Genomic DNA, 20852 nt, shown 5'->3' on the forward strand with positions numbered 1-20852 from the left:
CTCAACTCTCAGTTACGGCTCTCTCTGTCACTCTCTCGCTCAACTCTCAGACGCCACCCCCTCACTTGAATTGCGTCCCTCTCGCTCGAGCTCGCTGCCTCCCTCTCGCGATCTCATCTCGAGTCTCGACTTTCGCCTCCCACTCTTGCTTTGTTTTTGGCCGATCGTGATTGCAATCGCATCTCATCGAGGTAAATACCAAATGCTCTATTTTGTTTTTCCGTTCTTTGTACACCATTTACGATGCTGCGGCTAAATCTCGTCTTCGGACTCATCAGTGCCAAGCCCCTCGCCCCGACGACCATGTGTTGTGAACTAAATGCAAAGTTATGGGCTATCTTCCCGCTAATGTTTTTCAGCAAGTAAAGAGAAATTTTACGACAGATGCATCATCATTCAAAAATTCAGAAGGGAAAAAGTTGAAATGAACTACTCTATGGTTGAAGAAGGGCTATAAATTTGTGGGTGGATTGCATGGAATCCCGCAATGGATCATAGACCACATGCTTAAAAAAAATAGAACATACTATCGATTTCATTGGCCTCTCCAAGAATCGGATTAGGTCTGGTTCTTGAGTGGGAACCGGCGACCCGATAACCGATCACCCTTGTTTCTCAAAATGATAAACGGGAAGAAAATTAGAACGCCAGATATTTTGGTACCCAATTTCATTTTTCGAAGAAATGAAGAAGTTAATGTCACGCCGTGGCCCCTACAGCTTTTCCCCCCGCCAAAACGAACCGAAAAACGAACGTCCCACGAATACTTTCAATACATAGGATCGTGGACCCGAAAGCCACTCTCCGTACGCGACTGGCGAATCATCGCTGACGTCCAACTCCTCGATCTAATCCCGACGTGGCGCTCCGATCGACGGTCCAGATCCAGAGCCCTCGCCCCCACATCACGTCCACGATATGCTGACGCCACCCTGCACGAGATTGCAAATCCAAGTTCATACAGAAAAGTCCCTCGAGGGATCGAACTCGAGCACACGGAGCCCACTTGGCAGCCAACGCTTCCCTTTGACCTTCGCTCCTTCAGGAGGAAGAAGAACTGTCGCTATAACCATCTCCTCCCTCTCTCTTTTCAATTCCTCCCTATAAATACGCCCAAATGTCTCCAGCTTTTGCTTCACCATAAACAAATTCGATCACGAGCACGAGCACGAATACAGAACACACTTGAACCGTAGAGTCGAGCTGAATCGAGAGAAGAAGATGACAGACGCAGGAGTTTCTTGCGAGATCAGCGAGCCGCGCATGGTGGCCAGGAAGTTCTTGGCAAGGCCTCAGCACGAAGGCGTGGGAGCTGTCGTCAGGAGAAGCATTGGCCGGTAAGAGAGACGGAATCGATCTTCTCGATCTTCATTTTGTTTCATCTTTGTAACGCGGATCCGAACGGTTTGGCTAAAAGGGTGTGTGTTGGTTTCAGGTTTGAGCTGAGATATTTCGACCCTTTTCTTGTCTTGGACGAATTTTCAGGTGGGTGTCTCTGTTTTCTCTCTGCTCTTTTGTTCTTTTGCGGATACTCAATCTTTCTGGTAATCAATGCTGGACAAGAATTCCAATTTTTTTTTTTCTGATTCCTTCCTGTTGTATGGTCTGCAGTGACCGCTCCCGCTGGATTTCCAGACCATCCGCACAGAGGTTTGTGTTTCTTGGGCTTCTTGAATCATGGGTTTGTGAGTTCGCGAACGCTCGAGAAGAAAACAGAGCAATATGAGCGGATTATAAATTTAAAGCATAGACATATCACACGTGCTCTGTTTTGATTCTTCTGTTTTCTGTAAACAGGATTCGAGACCGTCACCTACATGTTACAGGTACGAAAGTTTTGTTCAATTTTGATGGCTCTTGACTCTCCTCCATTCCTGCGAGCCGTTCAAAAGACACAACGCAACCAAACTAGTCCAATAAGTCTTTTTCAGAGTCGAGAAAAAAGCAAGACGATTTCATATAAAATTAAAGAAACAGAGGATTGAATCACGTTGGTTAGACAGAAGTAAGCAAAATTAATAAAGTCTTTTATGAAGTTGTTTTAATATTGGGTTCCTGCTCATCTCATGGAGGATACAACCAATAAGAATGACCTCATCAAAACCAGGGAAAGTAATAGATGGAAATTGATTATTTATGTCTACGGGTATGGCCGGCAAGCAACCACTTTAGGTGAGCATGCAAAGGCCATGCCACACAAACGCAAGGCAAGAGCTCTTTCTGGTCTAAGGTTTGACCATACACACTTGTTGGCCCAAATGGAGCCACAAGAAGGGGGAAACGACCGAGGAAATTTCGCATTTAGTTATTTTGTCTTTCGCACAGCATGTGTTTGTACTTTGTGTTTCATGTTGGGAAATTGCATAATCTCAACCATTCATCATTTGGAGGACCTACATGGCCGTTAGTGCGGGAATTCGGATCCTTAGGTAATTAATGACAATGATGAGATGCATCATCCTTCTTCTAGTGGTTACCCAAATGGGTCCAATCAAAAAAGAAACAACCCTTTTGAAATAAGGATAACTTATTTTGACACCCGAAGGCTAATTTAGAGCATCACTTTAACTGTTATGCTTAAAAAGTGAAAATTATTGATTCGAATGACGTTTGTTGTAACAGGGATCCGTGACACACGAAGATTTCGAAGGGCACAAGGGGACGATTGGACCCGGTGATCTACAGTGGATGACGGCGGGAAGAGGGATTGTCCATTCCGAGATGCCCGCAAGTCAAGGAACTCAAAAGGGGTTACAGCTCTGGATCAACCTCTCCTCCAAACACAAAATGTGAGTTCTGTGCTCGTCAAAGCTAAATAAGAATTTTTGCTAGGTCTGCAGGAGCAATTCTTGTCAAAATAGCTAAGCTTCTCAAGCATCAAATATCACCTTCATAACTGATGTGGTTAACATAACAAGTTATCATTAACAGTAGAATGATTCTCACCTCCGGTTTTCTGTGGCAGGATCGAACCAAAGTACCAAGAGATATCAGGCAAAGACATTGCAGAAGCTACAGAAGATGGTATCAAAGTGAGGGTCATAGCAGGAGAGGCTCTAGGAGCCAAATCCCCAATCTACACAAGAACACCCACCATGTACTTGGACTTCACTCTTAAGCCAGGGGCTCACCTCCAACAGCCAATACCCACCTCGTGGAACGCCTTCGTCTACGTCCTCGAGGGCGAGGGCGTCTTTGGAATCCCGAAATCCTCGCCTGTGACGGCCCACCACCTCCTCCTCCTCGGCCACGGAGATGGGGTTGAGGTGTGGAACAGATCCAGCAAGCCCTTGAGGTTCATCTTGGTCGGAGGCGAGCCGTTGGGCGAGCCCGTGGTGCAGCTCGGGCCGTTTGTGATGAACACTCAGGAAGAGATCGATCGAACGATATATGATTTTGAGAATTGTGTCAATGGATTCGAGAAGGCAAGGCATTGGAGGAGATCGGATTTTTAGCTAGCTTATGATCGAGAAATCGAGGATTAATTGGAGCCTTTTTTTTTTTTTAGGTACAAGGAAAAAATCATGCTGCTTCTTAGAATTGTATATTGATTTGAAATTTGTGGTGATTCATTTGTGATTTGAAAAAATTGTATCCGTAACGATTTATTTTATTTTAATTTTGGAGTTGAGATGCTTCTTTGATCTTGCCTATATGAAGACTCTTTATCATCAATCTAATGAGATTTTCTAAGAATTTGTAAGTCGAATTTAGAAATTTGTCTATACAAAATAGCAAAGGTCACGCAGAGGGGTGCATTACCATTACGTTCATTCACAAAAACAAAAATTGATGATCAAAGATACTGATTATATTTTGTATAATTTATTACCTCATGTTAGACGTTTTATCATGCATAAAAATACTTTTTTCTAGTAAAAAAAATGAAAACTTAAAAATAGAAAAACAAATCTAAAATTTGGACTCAGTTTGTTTCGCAGAAAATGTGACATTTTTCCAAAAAGTTATTTTCTTGAAAAATGACAATTTTTTTTTGTGTTTAGCAGAAACCTGAAAATGCAGTGGAAAATAATTTTTGTCATGCGGTAATAAATAGATATACATTATTTGGGCACTAATGACTTGTGTATAGATAGTCAAGAAAGCGAATATGGGCACTTGGGTCTTGGGTATGTCTTCAATGGGCCCCGACCTGGGGGCTAGTAGGGGTGTGCAAAATGGACCGACCAAACCGAGAACTGCCCGGATTAGACCGAACAGGCCAAACTGGGAACTGCCCGGTTCGGTCCGGTTCCTAAGAGTGTTGATCCGGTCCCGTTTCCTAAAAGTGAAATCGGTGTTCAGGCGGTCCGGTTCTCGATTTTAAGGGAGAACCCGATCGAATCGGGCATATCGGATCGGACCGACTATATATACTTTTTATTTATTTCTTATTTCTTCAAAAAATTTAATAAAATGTGAACTATATCGTAAGCGAACTTCATTGACATAAATTCATTCACAAAAATTAATAAAATGTCAACTAAACCCTAAGTAACCGAAACCGGAAACCGATCACCCCCGAGTCCGTGGCCTCTTCGTACTCTTGGCCTCGATGGGCCCTGTGGAACCTAGCCCTGGCCGTGTCAAAGGGCCTAGGAGTAAGCATTGGGGTTTCTGTGTTCAAACGTAAATTTTCTAGTTCAAGCGTCGATATTTAGTTATATTTTGAAAAATAATTTTGATATTTTAAAGGGGAAAATTATTTTTCTGAATTGAAGTATAAATTTTTGGTTCACTCATTTTTCCCGTACGTGGGAAAATGAAAAAAATAAAATAAAAATGTTTTATGCGAAAGAGACGGAGCGATAAAAGCGGAAAGAACAAATGCAAGGAAAGGAAGGAATCGCCATTAACAAAGACTACGACCAAGTTTTCAGTCGTCAACAAGTCAACCCAACAGAATTCGCGACTCCTCTTCTTTGACACTTCGTCGCCATTTCCTCCTCCCATCAGCCTGATCGATCGAGCCATCATCATCGAATTCAGCGCAGACTCCACACGAAGAGAGAGAGAGATAGAGAGAGAAGCCGCCATGAACGGAAGAAGCTACATCCTCCTGAAAGTAGTGATCGTCCTCTTCGCCCTCAACTCCCTCTCTCTCTACCTCTACTTCCGCCCTTCTCCGAAGCCAACAATCGAAGCTTCTTCCTCGTCATCGCAGATCCACATCGACGACGATCCCGCCCTTGAACTCGCCGAGCCACGCCGCGACGGCCGCTTCGATTCCCTGAAGAGGTGGCCCATCCTCCACTCCTACCTCCCCTGGTCCCAGAACCCTAGCGTCCGCCCCCACTCCTGCGAGGCCTTCTTCGGCAACGGCTTCACCCGCCGCCTCGACCTCCTCTCCGCCGTCGAGGGCGGCGGAGGCGGCGGGGGCGGCGGCGGGGGCGGGTGGTTCCGGTGCTTCCACAGCGAGACGCTCGGGAGCTCCGTCTGCGAGGGCGGGCAGCTGAGGATGTCGCCGGAGAGGATCAGGATGGCGGTGGGAGGGGAGAGGCTGGAGGACGTGCTGAGGAGGAGCGAGGAGGAGGAGATGCCGGTGTTCGAGGACGGCGCGTTCCAGATCGCCGAGGGAGGGGGCGGCGGCGAGCTGGGGTTTAGGAGAGGGAAGAGTCTCGTGAGCGATGAGTTCTTGGATAATTATGTGGACCAGGGCAAGCGGCATCCGATTCGTAATTTGATCGGGTCGATCCGTGTCGTCAAGCCGGGAGAGCTGCAGTGCGATCAGGTTATGCTTTTGATCCATCTGTTTGTCCTCGTCTCTGTTCTAGTCGTGTCAGATAGAATCCAATTTATATTAATGTGGAACTTACTGGTGGTTATGGGAATTCGGCATTGCGCTTATATACGGTTACATGGCAGAGTAGGATGTGATGATGATCAATGGATATGGAGCTCCAAAGTTATGTCATTTGTTGGGGAGTGCAATTACAATTGCTGTGCATTTTCAGAAATTGAACGCTATTACAGTTAAGGGGATCAGTGATAATGAAACGCTGAATATGCTAACAAGTGATTAATTATCTCCTAGATTCTGGGAAAGCTGGGAACCGCATAGATTGGAAAGATCTACATTCTCGGAAAATTCGTTTCTTTTTTTTGGTGAAAACTAGGTAAATTCAGTTGGACAGTTGGTTTTTTGTGGTAGCTCTTTCCTATCATAATCGATAATGGCTGTGCAGAACCAATGGTTATTGTGAAGCTGGAAATTCTGGCTAAACTGATATTGCTAACAGCTGATTTTCCCTAGATTCTGGGAAGATGAGAACAAAAATTTTGAGGATCTAGAGTCTAGACTAATCTGGTTGGACAGGTGGTTTTTCCCTTTTAGCTGTTTATCTTTCATTTTACGTGGACTGTTTCTACTTTCTCTTCTCTGTTTTAACTGCTCTAAATTTTATTTTATCTCTCTCTAACATCATCTCCCTTGATTGCAGTGGATCGAGGAGCCAACACTTCTTATCACCCGCTTTGAATATGCAAACTTATTCCACACGGTTACTGATTGGTACAACGCATACGTTTCCTCTAAGGTCACTGAATTACCGTATCGACCTCACGTTATCTTTGTAGACGGCCATTGCACGGTATGAGAAGGATGCTTTGGTCTTCGAATTCATGTTCTTATGCTTATGATTTCTGCATGTGTAGGATAGTCTTGGGGGAGTATGAAATTCATTTGTTCTCTTGCTGTTTATGGGGTAATGGGTGCATACTACATGTTTTTAGGTGGTAGTGGTACCACAGATTTTAGATAAAGTGGAAATTGGATCTACATGTGGCATCATGCTCGGCATGACTAAACAGGGTTTGGCTGTAACAACATGGAGTGGCCTGGAACACAGAAAATCAGCTTCAGTACAAGTGGAAAGAACCTTTGTTAACTTTGTTTAGGAATTGTAGCCGGATGAGAGTAAAGGATTTTAGACTCATAACAATTAGTTTTTGATATAAGATACTGATTGAACAAAGTTGCCAAAATTATCTTCGGTCAAATATCTGTAATAGCCTTCTGAATTTAGAGAGAATAATTAGTTATCAAGGAAACTCAATCTTTCTTATCATCATTATTCTTTCATGGTAAATTTAACATTTGCATCCCCTTTTGAGGAGTACGCTTGATATGCATTTTGTGCAAGTTCTTTGATAGTTTGGACTTTTGGCAAAATGGGTGTTTAACATGGTCTAAGTGCTCCGCTCGTGATTTCATTTTGTATCCCTCTTTGTTTGGTCATTGTGCTCCTATTTTTAGCGACTGTGCGTATCCTCAGCAATGTGATTATATCCACCTACTGGATAAAGTGTAGCTGATATTGAGGGGAGTTAAGAACTATGCTTACAAAACTGTGGATACCATTCCTAACACTTAAGCTTTTGACAAAAACAATTGTGTAACATGTAATAGAGTAGAAGCAGGAACTATGTTGATTCGGTCCCATGCCTTAACAAACCTATAGGAGTCTGTGCCGTGAGGATTTAGAAACCTTTAGGTTTCCTTAGCAATAATTAACTAGAAAAGGTTTTCTGTGATAGGCTAATTTCAAGTGTTATTTCTGAAAATTGTCTTAATTCCTTGAAAATATTCTAAACATTGATAATATACCAATGGATTTCTTCACCTGCATGTGCTAGAGTATTATCTTAATCATGTAATTTTTGCTAAATGATGAGATTCTCAAATCTTTTTCCCCAGATTTTTTTTTTGCTTTCACTAATTTGCCAGAACATTTGTTTATGATCACAACAACACATTTGTGGTAATAGTAAAGGGCCTAGCTATATGGATCCTTTCTTTGCCATTACAAAGCAAGTTTATCTTGTAAACGTCCTCCAGGGCTCAGTAAATGGGCTAAGGCTCTTAATGGCAAGCTTGCATCCATCAATACTACAAAGAATAATGAGCATAACGACTTGACACGCAAATGTCAATTTGTTTTCGTTCAGGTTCCCCAGGCATTGTGTATCATTCTCCCCTTCGTTCAATCTTGCGCTGTTAATATTTCTCCTCGCCCTAATCCATCCCCAACTAGGATTTCCAATAACTAACCTTTCCTGTGAACAATATATTTCCTTTTCCCCTCCACCTGACCTGTTCTCTCGTTTCATCCTCTTCTGGTACATCTATTCCATTTCTTCTCCTTGTTTGGGCACCTATAAGAATTCTATTTCTAGAGTGGATATGTACCTCATTAGAATAATGAATCATGAATACTCTGTACTTAACACTCACTGGATAAATCTGATGCCTATTCATAATTACTGACCTGTTAACCCAACTTTGTCTCTACATAGCACTTTGATTTTAGAACTGCCCCACTGCAGTGGCATGCATTCTCAGTTACTAGTTGCAGAATGTCTTCTAGGTGTTTTCTTTTACCAAAATCAGCATCAATTTAAAGGAAAAAAATATCAAATTTCCTTTTTCGGGTTGTGTTTTGTATATTCGATGGCAGTTTTTGGTTTAAAATCGTCTGTTAAGGCCTCTTTCTAGCTTCTTCAGAGCTTCTTCATTAAGTGTAGTCACACATAGCAACGTTGTTAAGTAATTCTGGGAGCTTTGCGTCTCTGCAGCTGTGTTTCCACTGAGTTAGTTCCACATTCAGAATTACACAGTATTAACATGCTTTACTCTTTCTCACTGTATGTAACTTACTATTTCTCCCACAAATATTTTCAGTCGCCCATGGAAGAAACATGGAAGGCATTGTTTTCAAGTGTTGCATATGCTAAAAGTTTTCACGGGTCAGTTTGCTTCCGCCATGCCATTCTGTCGCCTTTGGGATATGAGAATGCAATGTTCAAGGGACTCAGTCAGCCTATAAACTGCGAGGGGACATCTGCACAAGATTTATGGCGGAATCCCAATGACCGTAAGACTGCTCGACTTTCTGAGTTTGGAGAAATGATTAGATCAGCTTTTGGTTTCTCGGTGAACAGACATCATCCTGAAAAGGCAGCCTCTGGTCAGAATGTGCTATTTGTTCGTCGTGAAAACTATTTAGCGCACCCTCGACACAGTGGCAAACCTGAGTCAAGGCTTAGCAATGAGCAAGAAGTCTTCGATTCTTTGAAGAGCTGGGCGTCCAACCATTTAAAATGCAAAGTAAATCTTGTGAATGGTTTATTTGCGCACATGCCCATGAAGGACCAAGTGCAAGCCATTCAAGACGCCTCAGTTATTATTGGAGCTCACGGTGCAGGTCTAACTCACATTGTGTCGGCAATGCCGAAAACAGTAATTCTCGAGATCATTAGCAGCCAATATAGGCGTCCTCATTTTGCACTAATCTCAAAGTGGAGGGGCTTGGAGTACCATGCTATCAATCTAGCGGGGTCACATGCCGACCCGCCTGCGGTCATTAATGAGCTTCGTAGCATATTGAAAAGCCTGGGATGCTGAAATTGAAAGGTTTTTTTGAGACTGAAAGGATATCACCTTGGAGGGGAAGAGTGCTTTCCCCATGTGCGGCTGTTGCTGCTGTTCATAGAAGAGGTAAATTGTGTTCTCATACGGAAAAAGTGGTTACAGTAATTTAACTTTCCCATCTGGTTATCTGATTCGTAATGCAAGGAGGGTGATTGAAGAAGTTACTCAAAGGCGGGCGGGGATTGCTTTGATCGATATTTTAATCTTGACTGCCACGGTTGAAGAGATGATTGCCGTCTCCCCACCCCTATATATTGATTGACTGGTATTGAGTTTAGTGGAGCATTGATTGAAAGGGAAGGGTGGATGGTTGCAGTGAAAAAGAGATGTTATTTAACTTTATTCTTTCAGATAGATAATTCTTGTGTTCCTCGGACTTGCTAACTAGGCTCTTCTTTGGAATTCCCGTACGTTCTTGAGCAGGCTACATGGACTTCTTAATCGGGATTATATAGTCAGATGAATTGTCTGACTCAAGTTCTTTCGTTTTTCATCTTTGCTCATGAGGGGTATGGTTCTGCAGTTTCAGAGTCCATATGTTGACAATACTTCTGCCAAGTTAGAAGGAATTTGATTTTGACATGAGAAACGTACAATTGCAATCGTTAACCTATATGCCCTGTCCAGTACCGACACATATAGATTTGATTCTGCGATTTTTCTCTTCGTACATCGTTCGCCAGTTGCCGAGCGTCCTCAACATTTCTGTACCTTTTTGCACCAATCCCGTAGAAGGGTTAAAACAGACATAAAGGGAAGAAGTCGACTTCCAATTTCTCATCGCAATTTAAAAATAAATCAGTAAGTATTACAGGGAGATTCAACATTGCAAATGATCTTAGGCATTACAAGAACACTCGAAATCGCAAATCATCTCAACCATCAATATACACATACACAGATTTTTAAGGACATCGCAAGATACGATTTACTAGAAAGCCTCACATCCATTACGGAAAGGAAGAAGCAAATGCTGCCACCCGCCACCGGGCAGGGGAAGCTTTGGGTTGATTCCAGGTGTATAAATCGTCGAAGTTAAAGTCACTCGAAGCAGATTTGAATCAGAAAAGCAACAGGCAAACCTGAACTCTACGGCTCACACTAGCAAAATGTGTGAAAGAAGTTGAGCAGAGTAATTATTTAGAAGCATAAGAACCAAACCACCACAGATTAGAAAAGAAATATGACTTGATCAAGACAAATACACTAATAACTGTTCCACGTCAAGGGAATAAAAAGATGACAACCTCGATTTGATGCAAACACTTAAATAAAAACTAAAACTAGGGTTCAGGGGAATAAAAAGACATAGAAGATTTGGGTCCTCTGTATTGCAGAAACAAAAATTTATGCAGCAGCTCCCTTGCCCTTCTTCCTCTGGATCTTCTTCATGTAGAATTCCAGCTCCTTACCCTCCAAGATGTATCTGCCCAGAAGAAAACTAAATGAGACCTAGCAATTTCAAGTAAAATGATCTAACCAAAGTCCTAAAAAAGATTCAATCATAAATCTAATTGTACAGCAAGGACTAGGTAATGAGATGCATTTGCTTTTGGATTAACCATCACTTCCAAGGAAGTGAAACTATGCCTCCAATCTTCATAATGAATAAAAAGAAGCCACTAAGGACACTTACCCATCAGCACGGCCACACTGACCCGGTCGGGATGAGATGCTCGCTAACAAACGGCCACTGCTAAATTGCTCCTCAATATGTTGGTCAAGCTTGCGTTCCTTCTGGCGTTTCTCAAGCTTCCTCAATACGTGGCCGCTCTTCTTCACCTCCTCAACAGGAGCTTCAGCCTCCTACAACCCCATAAATTGGGAAAAAAATTTAAAAAGGAAAATGCGCAACCAGAAGGCAATGACATCATTCAATCGCTCTATATTACATATAAAGATTCTACTATACTTCCTATGCTAAATTGACAAGATGGGCGACAAAAAGTAGTCTCTTAAGCATTCAAACACAAGTTTCCGTTTAATACTTCCATGTAATGTTTTTGGCTGTCCTAACTGTCAAATTTCAAAAATGCTATTATAGTCCACGAATGCATGGAATTCAACCCTACAACATACTCCACTCATGGTTTACAGACTAAAGGTCGTCGTGCATGCATCTTTCAAAGATTAATTTTTCAAACACCAATATTCAGTAGACACAGGAAATCCAAAACATTCAGGAAATGCTATAACAATTCATTTAGCAACTTGTTAGTGCAGACAGACTGTTTCATGGAAATCATTAAAAAACCAAATTTCAGAGTTTCTAGTCTTGAAAAAAGAACAGGCCCCTTCAATTAAAGAAAAAAAACTGAAACTGGCCAAGTCATCAAACCTTTGCAGAACAAACAGCAACCATGATAACAATTTAACAAGAAACTGTACAACAAAGAGAGAGCAAGTTAAAATTCCTCACCTCTCCTTCTTTCTTGGCAGAAGCTTGAGTTTTCTTCTTGCGGCCAATATCAACACCATAGTGCTGGAGATACCACTGCTTGAATGGTGCTGCATCAACCTGGACTATTGCACTCTTCACCAGAGTCTGGGTACGGACCAGCTCATTGTTGGATGCATTGTACACCACATCAAGAATCCTAGTCTTCCTGGTCACTGCCTCACTTCCCCATGAGTAATTTCCGGTGTCGAGCCTCAGAGCACGCCACTTCACATTGCCACCCCTAACTCTAACCCTCCTCACAGTCTTGTTGCTCGACAGCTTAGTGCTGGCAGGTTGCCTTCCAAGGTCATACCTACACGCAAAAGCCGTTTCTAAAAGTCAATTACATCTAATATTGGACCAATCTGGATTGAAGAGTATCTTTAAGTCCCAATTAAAATTTAATAAATTCGAGCAATGACACAACTTTTGAAGGGCAACGAGAGCAAATTAAAACTAAAGTCCATAATTACTCATCAACTAAACGCTGCTTAACAAGACTCGAAACAGTCGAATGAGTTCCGAACCCCTCATCATCTAAATGATCTCCACCGAACAGACTGAAATCAAAATTCTCTCATTCTCCACACAATCTCACCAAAGGATCCAAACCTGGCCATTTAATCGAAACTGTGGCTACTTCGCATATTATGGGGATCCAGAGGGATGCTTAGCTAAAAGCAGGAAAATCAAACCGACCCATCAATCACACACACCAGAGCATTTCCTAACCGGTCCCAGTAACAGATGCTACACACTGCATCAAACTACACCTTCCTAAGACCGTCCCCCACAGCAACACATTGAATTGCCATACAATCTATAAGCTTAAAAGAAACATCCTTCACATAATCTAACAATCGAAACACCCCCGAATCACCGCATAATCATCAGCATCCAAGCAAAAAACAAGCACGGAACTTCGCACATGGCAGAAAAGACAAGACGATGAAATATAAAGATCCTTACTTCCTCTTCTTCCTCCAGGCCTTCTTCTTGCCTCCGGTGGCGCGCCTCTTGTGCATCGAATCACGAGAGATACCTGCCAAGAAAACACCGAATCTCCCATCATGCACAGGAGGAGATGGCGAACCTCGCGGCGCGCGAGGATTTCGCACAGGAGGAGATCAGACTTACCCATGATTGCAGGTCGGGTCTCTGTTCTTGCACAGCCCCGAACACGCCTGCTGAGAAGCTAGGGTTTGTGTGGCGGGTGGAGGGACTAGCAGAAGAGAGAGACGACTCGGCTGAGGCGGCCTTCGCTTTTACACCCAAAACCCTAGTTCGCGAAGTTACGATAGAGCCCTCGGCCTCACCGTTCGCCCCTCCACGGGCAAAGACGTCAATTCAATCCAGGCCGGCTTCATCTTACGCCCGCGATAATGGGCCGATCTTTGTACGGGCCTGCTTAGGCCCGTATAAGCCCAACATGAGGACATGAGGCTTGATGGGCCAATGTCAAGTGAAACTTGGAGCAGAAATGAGGATTTCTACAGTGACTACGCATTCCTAAAGTTTGTTGACTGGAAGTATATATGTATCGCAAGTCAACGTGAGGGAAACGAGAAGATGGAGGATGGGAGATTGAATTAGAGAGAGAGCAAGAAGAGCCGGCAACCAAAAAGAGCAAAAAAAAAAACAAGAGAGAGAGGAAAGGGATTCGTCGCATGCGCATTTTGGAGGTCTCCATAGGTCATATTAATTTCGTTTCGTAGTGCTCGATTTTCGAATTGTTGGCTTGAGTAGATTTCGTTGTTTGGCTCTGGAATGCCAAGTGAGTGGTGCTTATCTCTTATTTGAATTTGTAAACACGTATTTCAAAAGTGATTAGATGTACGTGCACGGGATGATTTGGTTAAAAAGAAAGAAAAAATGATTGAGTGATAGTCTTTAATTTATTGTGAAAATAACAGTCAGTTATGGATCACAAGAAAATAAATAACAAATAATTATAGATTTTTTTTTTTTGATAATTAAGGTGTCCGCGCGGCCGGCGAGCTAGGGCTCAAACCAGCGGTGATGCCCGACTAGTCCTCGAGGAGGGCTAGCGCAGCATCCCACCGCCACGACCCCCCACTTAAATCACCGATGGGCGAGTTTTGAACCCAGGACCTCTCGTGAAAGGAACTGAGCGCAAACTAACGCAGCCACCGATGGGTGGGTAATAATTATAGATTGTTGTGGTCCACTTCTTCAAGAATTTTTACCTCACAACATGTTGTTATTTTCACAGTGACCCAAAAATTATTATGCTAACAAAGACTAAAAAAAATTGTGTTAATGGCATATTTCGTTGCATAAAAACTAGATCAAGTATTTACTACCCTTTTGGTTATTTGAAATGGCGAAATATCCCTTGAAATTGTTTGAGTTGATTCTTTGTGAATGGATTAGAAATGTTTTGTGAAAAGAATCGCAAAAGGTTAAAAGTACTGGTTTATGAACTTAGGCTGCGTTTGGTCGATCGGATAAAAGCCAGGATAGGATATGTTTTATCCTATCCTGTGTTTGGTGGTGGTCCAGGATAGGATAAGGTCGAATATAGACCGGATAAAAAAATCCGAGGGGGGGAGGTGGGATAGACCTGGATAGGATTTCTAATGCCTATTTTTTCAGAAACCCTACGCTCTACTCGTCGTCATCTTCATCCCCACACCTTGTGCGCTTTCACCAAAAAAATTTCTCGGCTTTTTTTCCTTCACCGACTCCTCCGAACCCGTGAATAGCAAAAAAAAAAAAATTATCCTATCCGACTTTAAATCTGTAGTTCACCAAACAGTGGATAGGATATGAAGAAATCTGAGGATTTTTTATCCTATCCTATCCAGTCCTATCCTGTTTAGAAATCCGGACAACCAAACGCAGCCTTAGTTGATGAAATGAATTATGGTTGATGAATTGAATTGCCAAAGGATATATGTTTTCTTTTGTGAAATGTATTCTGATTTATGAGATAGATTTTAGATTTGATTTGTGAGTTATCACAGGACGGAGTTAGTGGCACGATGCTCATTGTGGCTATGTTCTGAACTCATCAAAAGGTTGTCCGTATGCATTTTGTTTTTCGGGCATTCTTTCGGGTTGAGCCATTGGGTGATACACGTGGAGACTTTGCCAAGGGGAATCTTGGTGGCCACTATCAAGGGGTATTTTTTGGGTAGGAGAATGATCGTATCATTTACCATATACGTATAGTGGCTGGGGTGTGACATTTGTTATTGTCAGAACTTAGATTATGATATTTTTTGTGTGTAGATTTTAGAGGACGTTGTGAGGTTACGTGTTAGTTTATAACGAGCTAGTCTTTTGTTAGATACTAAGGTGCACATGTCATTGATATTTTTGAATTAATTCACTCGAGGTATTGTTCGCTTTGGCCCATCCTATACCAACTCTCACGATTTTGTCCTTTTCCATATAGGCAGACACTTTCCCAATAAATCACCCATTATGGTAGTGCTCTCACGTAAGGCATCTCTTGTGAGTTAGTTCCAGTTTCACATATATATACTAGGAACGCTCTTCCTTTATTCAATGAGCAATTCGGTTCATTTTTACCCCTTTCGCCATCCTGGAAGCATACTAGGAGCTACACCTAATCTATGCCCTTCGGCCTTGACAAACACTTTCCGTCCTCGTCAGACCATGTCATTATAGACCTATCAGCTTTCGCGTGGTTCGTCGCCTAACCACACACCTATTGGAGATGTCCTACTCTAATACTATATTGTGGGACCTCTAGATTAACTTAAGGTATTGTTTGCTTTGGCTCATCCCATACCGAGTCTCACGATTTTGTCCTTTAGTGTATAGGTGAGCACTTTACCAATAGGTCACTCATCTTGATATTGCTCTTACCTGAGTATGCTTAACATTGAAGTTCTGCTGCTAACCCTTCTTGTAACGTCAAAAGATGCACCTTGTGAGTTAATTCCAGCATCACATATGTATATTTCATGGATGCTCTCCCCCTCATGGTACACAATTCGATTCATTCTTGCTCTGTTTGCCATCCTAGAAACCTATTAAGAGCCGCTCCTTGTCGGGGCATTCTGGGCCTCGCGAACACTCTCGCCCTCTTTGGATCGGGTCATCGCATGTAGCATAATGGTCATGTTGTCTTCTTGAAGTCGTAGTCAAATGACAAACAAACATTCGCTTGGGCTAAGATGGAGGTTATGTCCCATATCTCGTTTCGATCTATCAGACGTTGGGAGAGTCTATAAAGGGCATCTCATCCGATAGCCATAATGAATCCAGAGTCGGCAATTGATTAATCCTAAGCGAAAACATATATTATTGGTTGAACTTTACTTAGGGATGTATCTACGTCGCGTTGGACTCAGAGATCGGTTCCAGCGAGAGATTGTGTTCATGTAGTTCACGCCTTTGCTGCCCAAAAGATCAAATTACACGGCTCACCAAAAGTGCACATAGACAGTGCCTCCTCATGAGTCATGAACCAAGAAGGGGACTCAAAATGGGCAAAGTACATGTTGGTGCTTCATTTGGGCCAATGTCCATGACAATGCTTGTTCACACTTGAAATGGGCTCGCCCCATATTCTAGAAGGAAAGGCGCAGCAGCGCCAACCCAAAAAAAGAAGCTTCTCTTGGATTTCAAGAAAAAAATCGACACTTAACTTTTTCAATTTGAACAAAAGCATCCACTTGACACATCACTGTTATAGCGACAACCTAAAACAAAGAAAAAAACAGATACTTTTCCACAGTGCATTGCATGCAGAAAGTCAAGCAAATCGCTTTAAAAAGCGTGCGAAATCACGGGCATTTTTTTTTTTTGCTAGAAATCACGGGCATTATTTGATCTTCTAGTAGGCTCTTAATGCCAAAACCCTCACTAGTCAAGCCATGTTGGCAGAGTCCAAGATGAGGCCACTCACGAGCCGTTCTTTTATCCTTAACGCAGGACCATAGTGATGCTCTCTCTTCTAGAGAACAATATCTGCAGACTAATCTAATGTCTGCTAAAATGATTTTTTTTTGCTGGCAAAGGAACCAGAATGTTCTGTAATTTATCTGTTACCATATTTTTTTAATGTCCCTGTAGTTGGAAGAATGTGGGGTTTTGTGGGTTAGATGTATGAAACGTCAAAGATGCCATTGTGGATTACTTTGTTTAAGGAGAAAAGGGTTTTTCATGCTTATGACAACTTGTCCTGTGCAACTTTTATCCCTTACCTATGTTTTCTTGAATCGATTTCAACAACAGTCAAGATTTGCTAACCCTTCTTTATAAACCCGCCCAAGAAAGGAGGAACAGCTGCACATAACCGCACCCTTGATTTTGACCAATTATTACCGGGTCGTATTAATCTTGTTATAGCCCCACGACACCATAAAAATGCGAATAGTAAACTTTGAACATAACGGGCCTCTTAATAATGTTGTCCTGTGCAACTTTTATTCCCTATCTATGTTTTCTTGAATCGATTTCAATAAGAGTCAAGATTTGCTAACCCTTCTTTGTCAACCCACTAGAGAAAGGAGGAACAGCTGCACTTAACTGCACCCCCTTGATCTTGACCAATTATTACCGGGTCGTATTGATCTTGTTATGGCCCCACGACACCTTAAAAATGCGAATAGTAAGCTTCGAACATAACGGGGCTCTCAATAATATTGTCCTGTGCAAATTTTATCCCCTATCTATGTTTTCTTGAATTGATTTCAATAAGAGTTAAGATTTGCTAACCCTTCTTTATCAATCCACCCGAGAAAGGAGGAACAGTTGCACTTAACTGCACCCTCGATCTTTACCAATTATTACCGAGTCGTATTGATCTTGTTATGGCCCCATGACACCTTAAAAGTGTGAATAGTAAGCTTTATACATAACGGGCCACTCGATAATGTTTTCTTCTTATTATTATTTTATTTTTGCTGATTAGCCCTTATAATAAATTAATGAAAATTCAGTAAACATCTCATCTCATGCGTAGTCCTCGATGCGCCAATCGCGGCAAATGTAACTCACGTTAACAAAAGCGATACCACGTTAAGGCAACGGCGTGTCTCCTCCCTCACATGATCTTTCATGTTTCTGATTTTTTTTTTCTTTCTTTCTTTTTTTTTTCCGAAAAGAAAAAGGTTGTGAGAAGGGTTAAAAGGTGGAAAGAACACGAGTCCCATCAATCCCTTTCAGATCACCAAAAAGTCAAGAAAAGAGTAACTAAACAATAAAAGAAAAAGGAAACCAAACAAGGGAAAACAGCTCCATCTTTTCTCGATCATGGGAATCCAAGCACTTTAGCCAAATGCCCCCCCTTGAGAAATGAGAAAGAGGAAGAAGAAATCAATGACCGTTTCGCTTGGAGGGGGCCTGCCACCTCCCCCCTCAAAAGTCTAAATTGGATGGATCCTGTGGTTTTTCAAAGCGCAATTAAAGAGGCCGAAAGATCGAGCCGCCCCCCTCCTCCCACATGAATTGAAATTTTGAAAGGAGCGACAAGAGGGAGGGGGGGAGTTAGGGAAGGACCCACGATTGATTAGGCATTAATTTTGCCTCCGGAATTGAAAATCTTTTCTTTAAGTTTGAATCGTTGAGCACAGCATCCTGTGGGGGAAAAGGAAATGTAAAAGGGGGAAAAAGAGGAAAAGGACAAATGAATTAGCTAGGAGAAAGCACTCATGCCCCATCGAAAAGGGCAGTGCTTTTCAATCTGCAAGTGGGGTTGTTTTGCTCACTAAAGTAAAAGGGTTTCTCATGTGTCGTGCCCAAATGGGTTCTTGATTGATCCAGCCTATGCAATTTTACTGTCCCTTTTCCTTGAAGCATGATTGTGTAGGGAGAGAGAGAGAGAGAGAGAGATAGTGCCACGAATGTGATGTTAGGAGCGCCAGAGATGTTTGTCCTTTTGGAAAACTCATGACCCACGACTGTGCTCTCATCATTCGAACCTATTGCTCCTGTTTGATTATGGTGCTGGACGATTGCAGCAATAAAGAAAGAATACCCCTGCATCGGCCATGCTATGCTCTGCAAACCGGTGGTACTGTTGCCTGATGTGAGGCCCTTCACATTTTCCTCTCTTAGGATAAAGCTGAGAGGTCTACATCCGCCCAACAGTAACCAGCGCCATAATTGATGAGCTATAGGTGCTTGGCATGTGTCAAAGTACTCTGGTACCGAACGTGATGTTAGCATTTGTCTTACGTGGGATGTAGGTTAAGTCAAGACGAGTTTCGAGCAAACTTTCATGGAGTTATGATAAGAAGAGAGATGATGTTCAGACTCCAAACCACGATTCTTGAATTCGCAAGATGATGCAGGTGGCGGTTGGACAGCAGTTCCCCTGCATTGCATTGTATTCATCAAAAGCCAGACGGAGATGTCAAAACTAGAAAGACAGCGGCTTGCTTGGGCGGGCCATGGGGGTAACGGTCAAGACGTTGGACGACGATGTCTTGAGAAGTGAAAGTCGCATTGCATGTTTCGTTTGTGTCCAAGATACAAGTGAATCGTGTACACCTAGTCACAGGATGTTGCTAGGTCACAATAATTGGCCATGTCGCGAGTTTTAAGCACCTCATCAGGAATGAGTCCAAATCTTAAAAGTCGACATGAATTTATCGTTTTGTGAGTGAGAGCCGGTACTATTCAATTTAGGGTTCTTCGCAAATCCAATGATTCATACCAATCTCATGACACAATTGTTGAATTGCGCATTGCATGTATACTTGTTGATGGTTTTCTCAATGTTATTCCATCCCGTTCGAGTTTATGTATATCGCATGCCGCCTTCAAATAAATTCACAGTTTCATAGTTATTGATTTTACTGTAAAGCGAGGCAATCAATGAAGTAGAACTTTCGATGCAAGATATTTTCTTCTCGACGAGATTCACCAATCTTTTTTTCCTTGCATAGGCATGGTAAGGTCGTATCTGGAATAGGTTTCTCGTTTTCGATTACCATCCGATCTTACATCGGTCACGTTGTTATCATTATTGAGATAAACGCATTAGAGGTCCTAAAACTTGTTACGAAAGTGTAATTGAGTTCTAAAACTTTCAAAAAGTGCAATCAATTCATAAAAACTTGTCACGAAAGTGCAATCAAGTCCTAAAACTTTCAGAAAATGCAATCGAGTCCTAAAATTTATTACAAAGGTGCAATTGAATTCTAAAACTTTTAAAAAGTGCAATCAAAAGAAGAACTTAATTGAACTAACTTGACAAGTTTTAGGATTTGATTGTATTTTTTTTAAAGTTTTAGGACTCAAGTACACTTTGTGACAAGTTTTATGGCTTAATTGCAACTTTTTGAAAGTTTTATGACTCAATTATACTTTAATGATAAATTTTAGGACTTTCAATGCACTTATTCCTTGGTATCCATAATCTCGAACTTGCAAAGTGAGTTAAGATCCGGGGCACGCCATCCACGAACGTTGAACGACCCGGCCCGAATCACGAGTCGCGGCAAATCAACGGGGCGAGTCGACCCGGGCCCGAACTCGTGTCCCCACCCAAACGACGGCACGGACAGGCACCTCCACTCATCTCTCGCCTCATTTGTCCCTCCGTATCCGACGCGTGGGACGGTGTCAATCGCCCCCCCGCCTTCCCTGCGGGGCTTCCAGATCGTACCCGTCCAAGAAATCCACTGACGATCGTTGTTTTTTACAACAGGTCAATACACAGTTTTATTAATCATCTCATGCCCGGTTTTTTCTGCCTGTTGGTATATCTATATAATAATATATGTACCGCCCTACTATCCACACATACTAGAAGCAAGCCCCCCTTCCCCGACAATCTTCAACCTTCTCCGCCTCCTGAATTCTTCCCCGGACAGCAACCGTGTCGTTCACTGCGTGCGTGCGACCTGCGGAAACAAAGGGGGTGTTCGTGTCTGAAAATATAGTTCACTGGGTTTTGGGTTCAAAGGAGGCTTGACCCCTCCCTCGATTCAAGAACTGGGTCTGGACGGATCTTTGGGATCGTTTTGGACTTTGGAG

The 20852-nt window shown here is 42.4% G+C and overlaps 3 protein-coding genes across 3 annotated transcripts; 2 read left to right on the forward strand and 1 right to left on the reverse strand.

The window, feature by feature from the left end:
* The first annotated feature begins 1036 nt into the window (after nt 1–1036).
* On the forward strand, nt 1037–3696 carry LOC115675203 (pirin-like protein). Its single transcript, XM_030597804.2, has 6 exons — nt 1037–1337; nt 1436–1485; nt 1612–1650; nt 1798–1826; nt 2623–2789; nt 2966–3696. Exons 1-6 carry the CDS (start codon nt 1222–1224, stop codon nt 3453–3455), a joined length of 891 nt encoding a protein of 296 aa, XP_030453664.1. The 5' UTR covers nt 1037–1221; the 3' UTR covers nt 3456–3696.
* Nucleotides 3697–4842: 1146 nt separating this feature from the next.
* LOC115674983 (beta-1,2-xylosyltransferase-like) lies at nt 4843–9832 on the forward strand. The gene is made up of 3 exons (XM_030597528.2): nt 4843–5731; nt 6441–6590; nt 8681–9832. The coding sequence occupies exons 1-3, from the start codon at nt 5036–5038 to the stop codon at nt 9401–9403; spliced, it is 1569 nt and encodes a 522-aa protein (XP_030453388.1). The 5' UTR covers nt 4843–5035; the 3' UTR covers nt 9404–9832.
* A 768-nt stretch (nt 9833–10600) lies between these two features.
* LOC115674985 (40S ribosomal protein S8) lies at nt 10601–13158 on the reverse strand. Its single transcript, XM_030597535.2, has 5 exons — nt 13008–13158; nt 12840–12912; nt 11850–12183; nt 11067–11236; nt 10601–10856 (listed from the first exon to the last, which is right to left on the reverse strand). The coding sequence occupies exons 1-5, from the start codon at nt 13009–13011 to the stop codon at nt 10778–10780; spliced, it is 660 nt and encodes a 219-aa protein (XP_030453395.1). The 5' UTR covers nt 13012–13158; the 3' UTR covers nt 10601–10777.
* Nucleotides 13159–20852: the final 7694 nt, after the last annotated feature.

Source organism: Syzygium oleosum, unplaced genomic scaffold (genome assembly GCF_021117445.2).
Source record: "Syzygium oleosum isolate NSW1041296 unplaced genomic scaffold, Sole_v2.1 Sole_v2.13, whole genome shotgun sequence".
Taxonomy (NCBI): Eukaryota; Viridiplantae; Streptophyta; class Magnoliopsida; order Myrtales; family Myrtaceae; genus Syzygium; species Syzygium oleosum.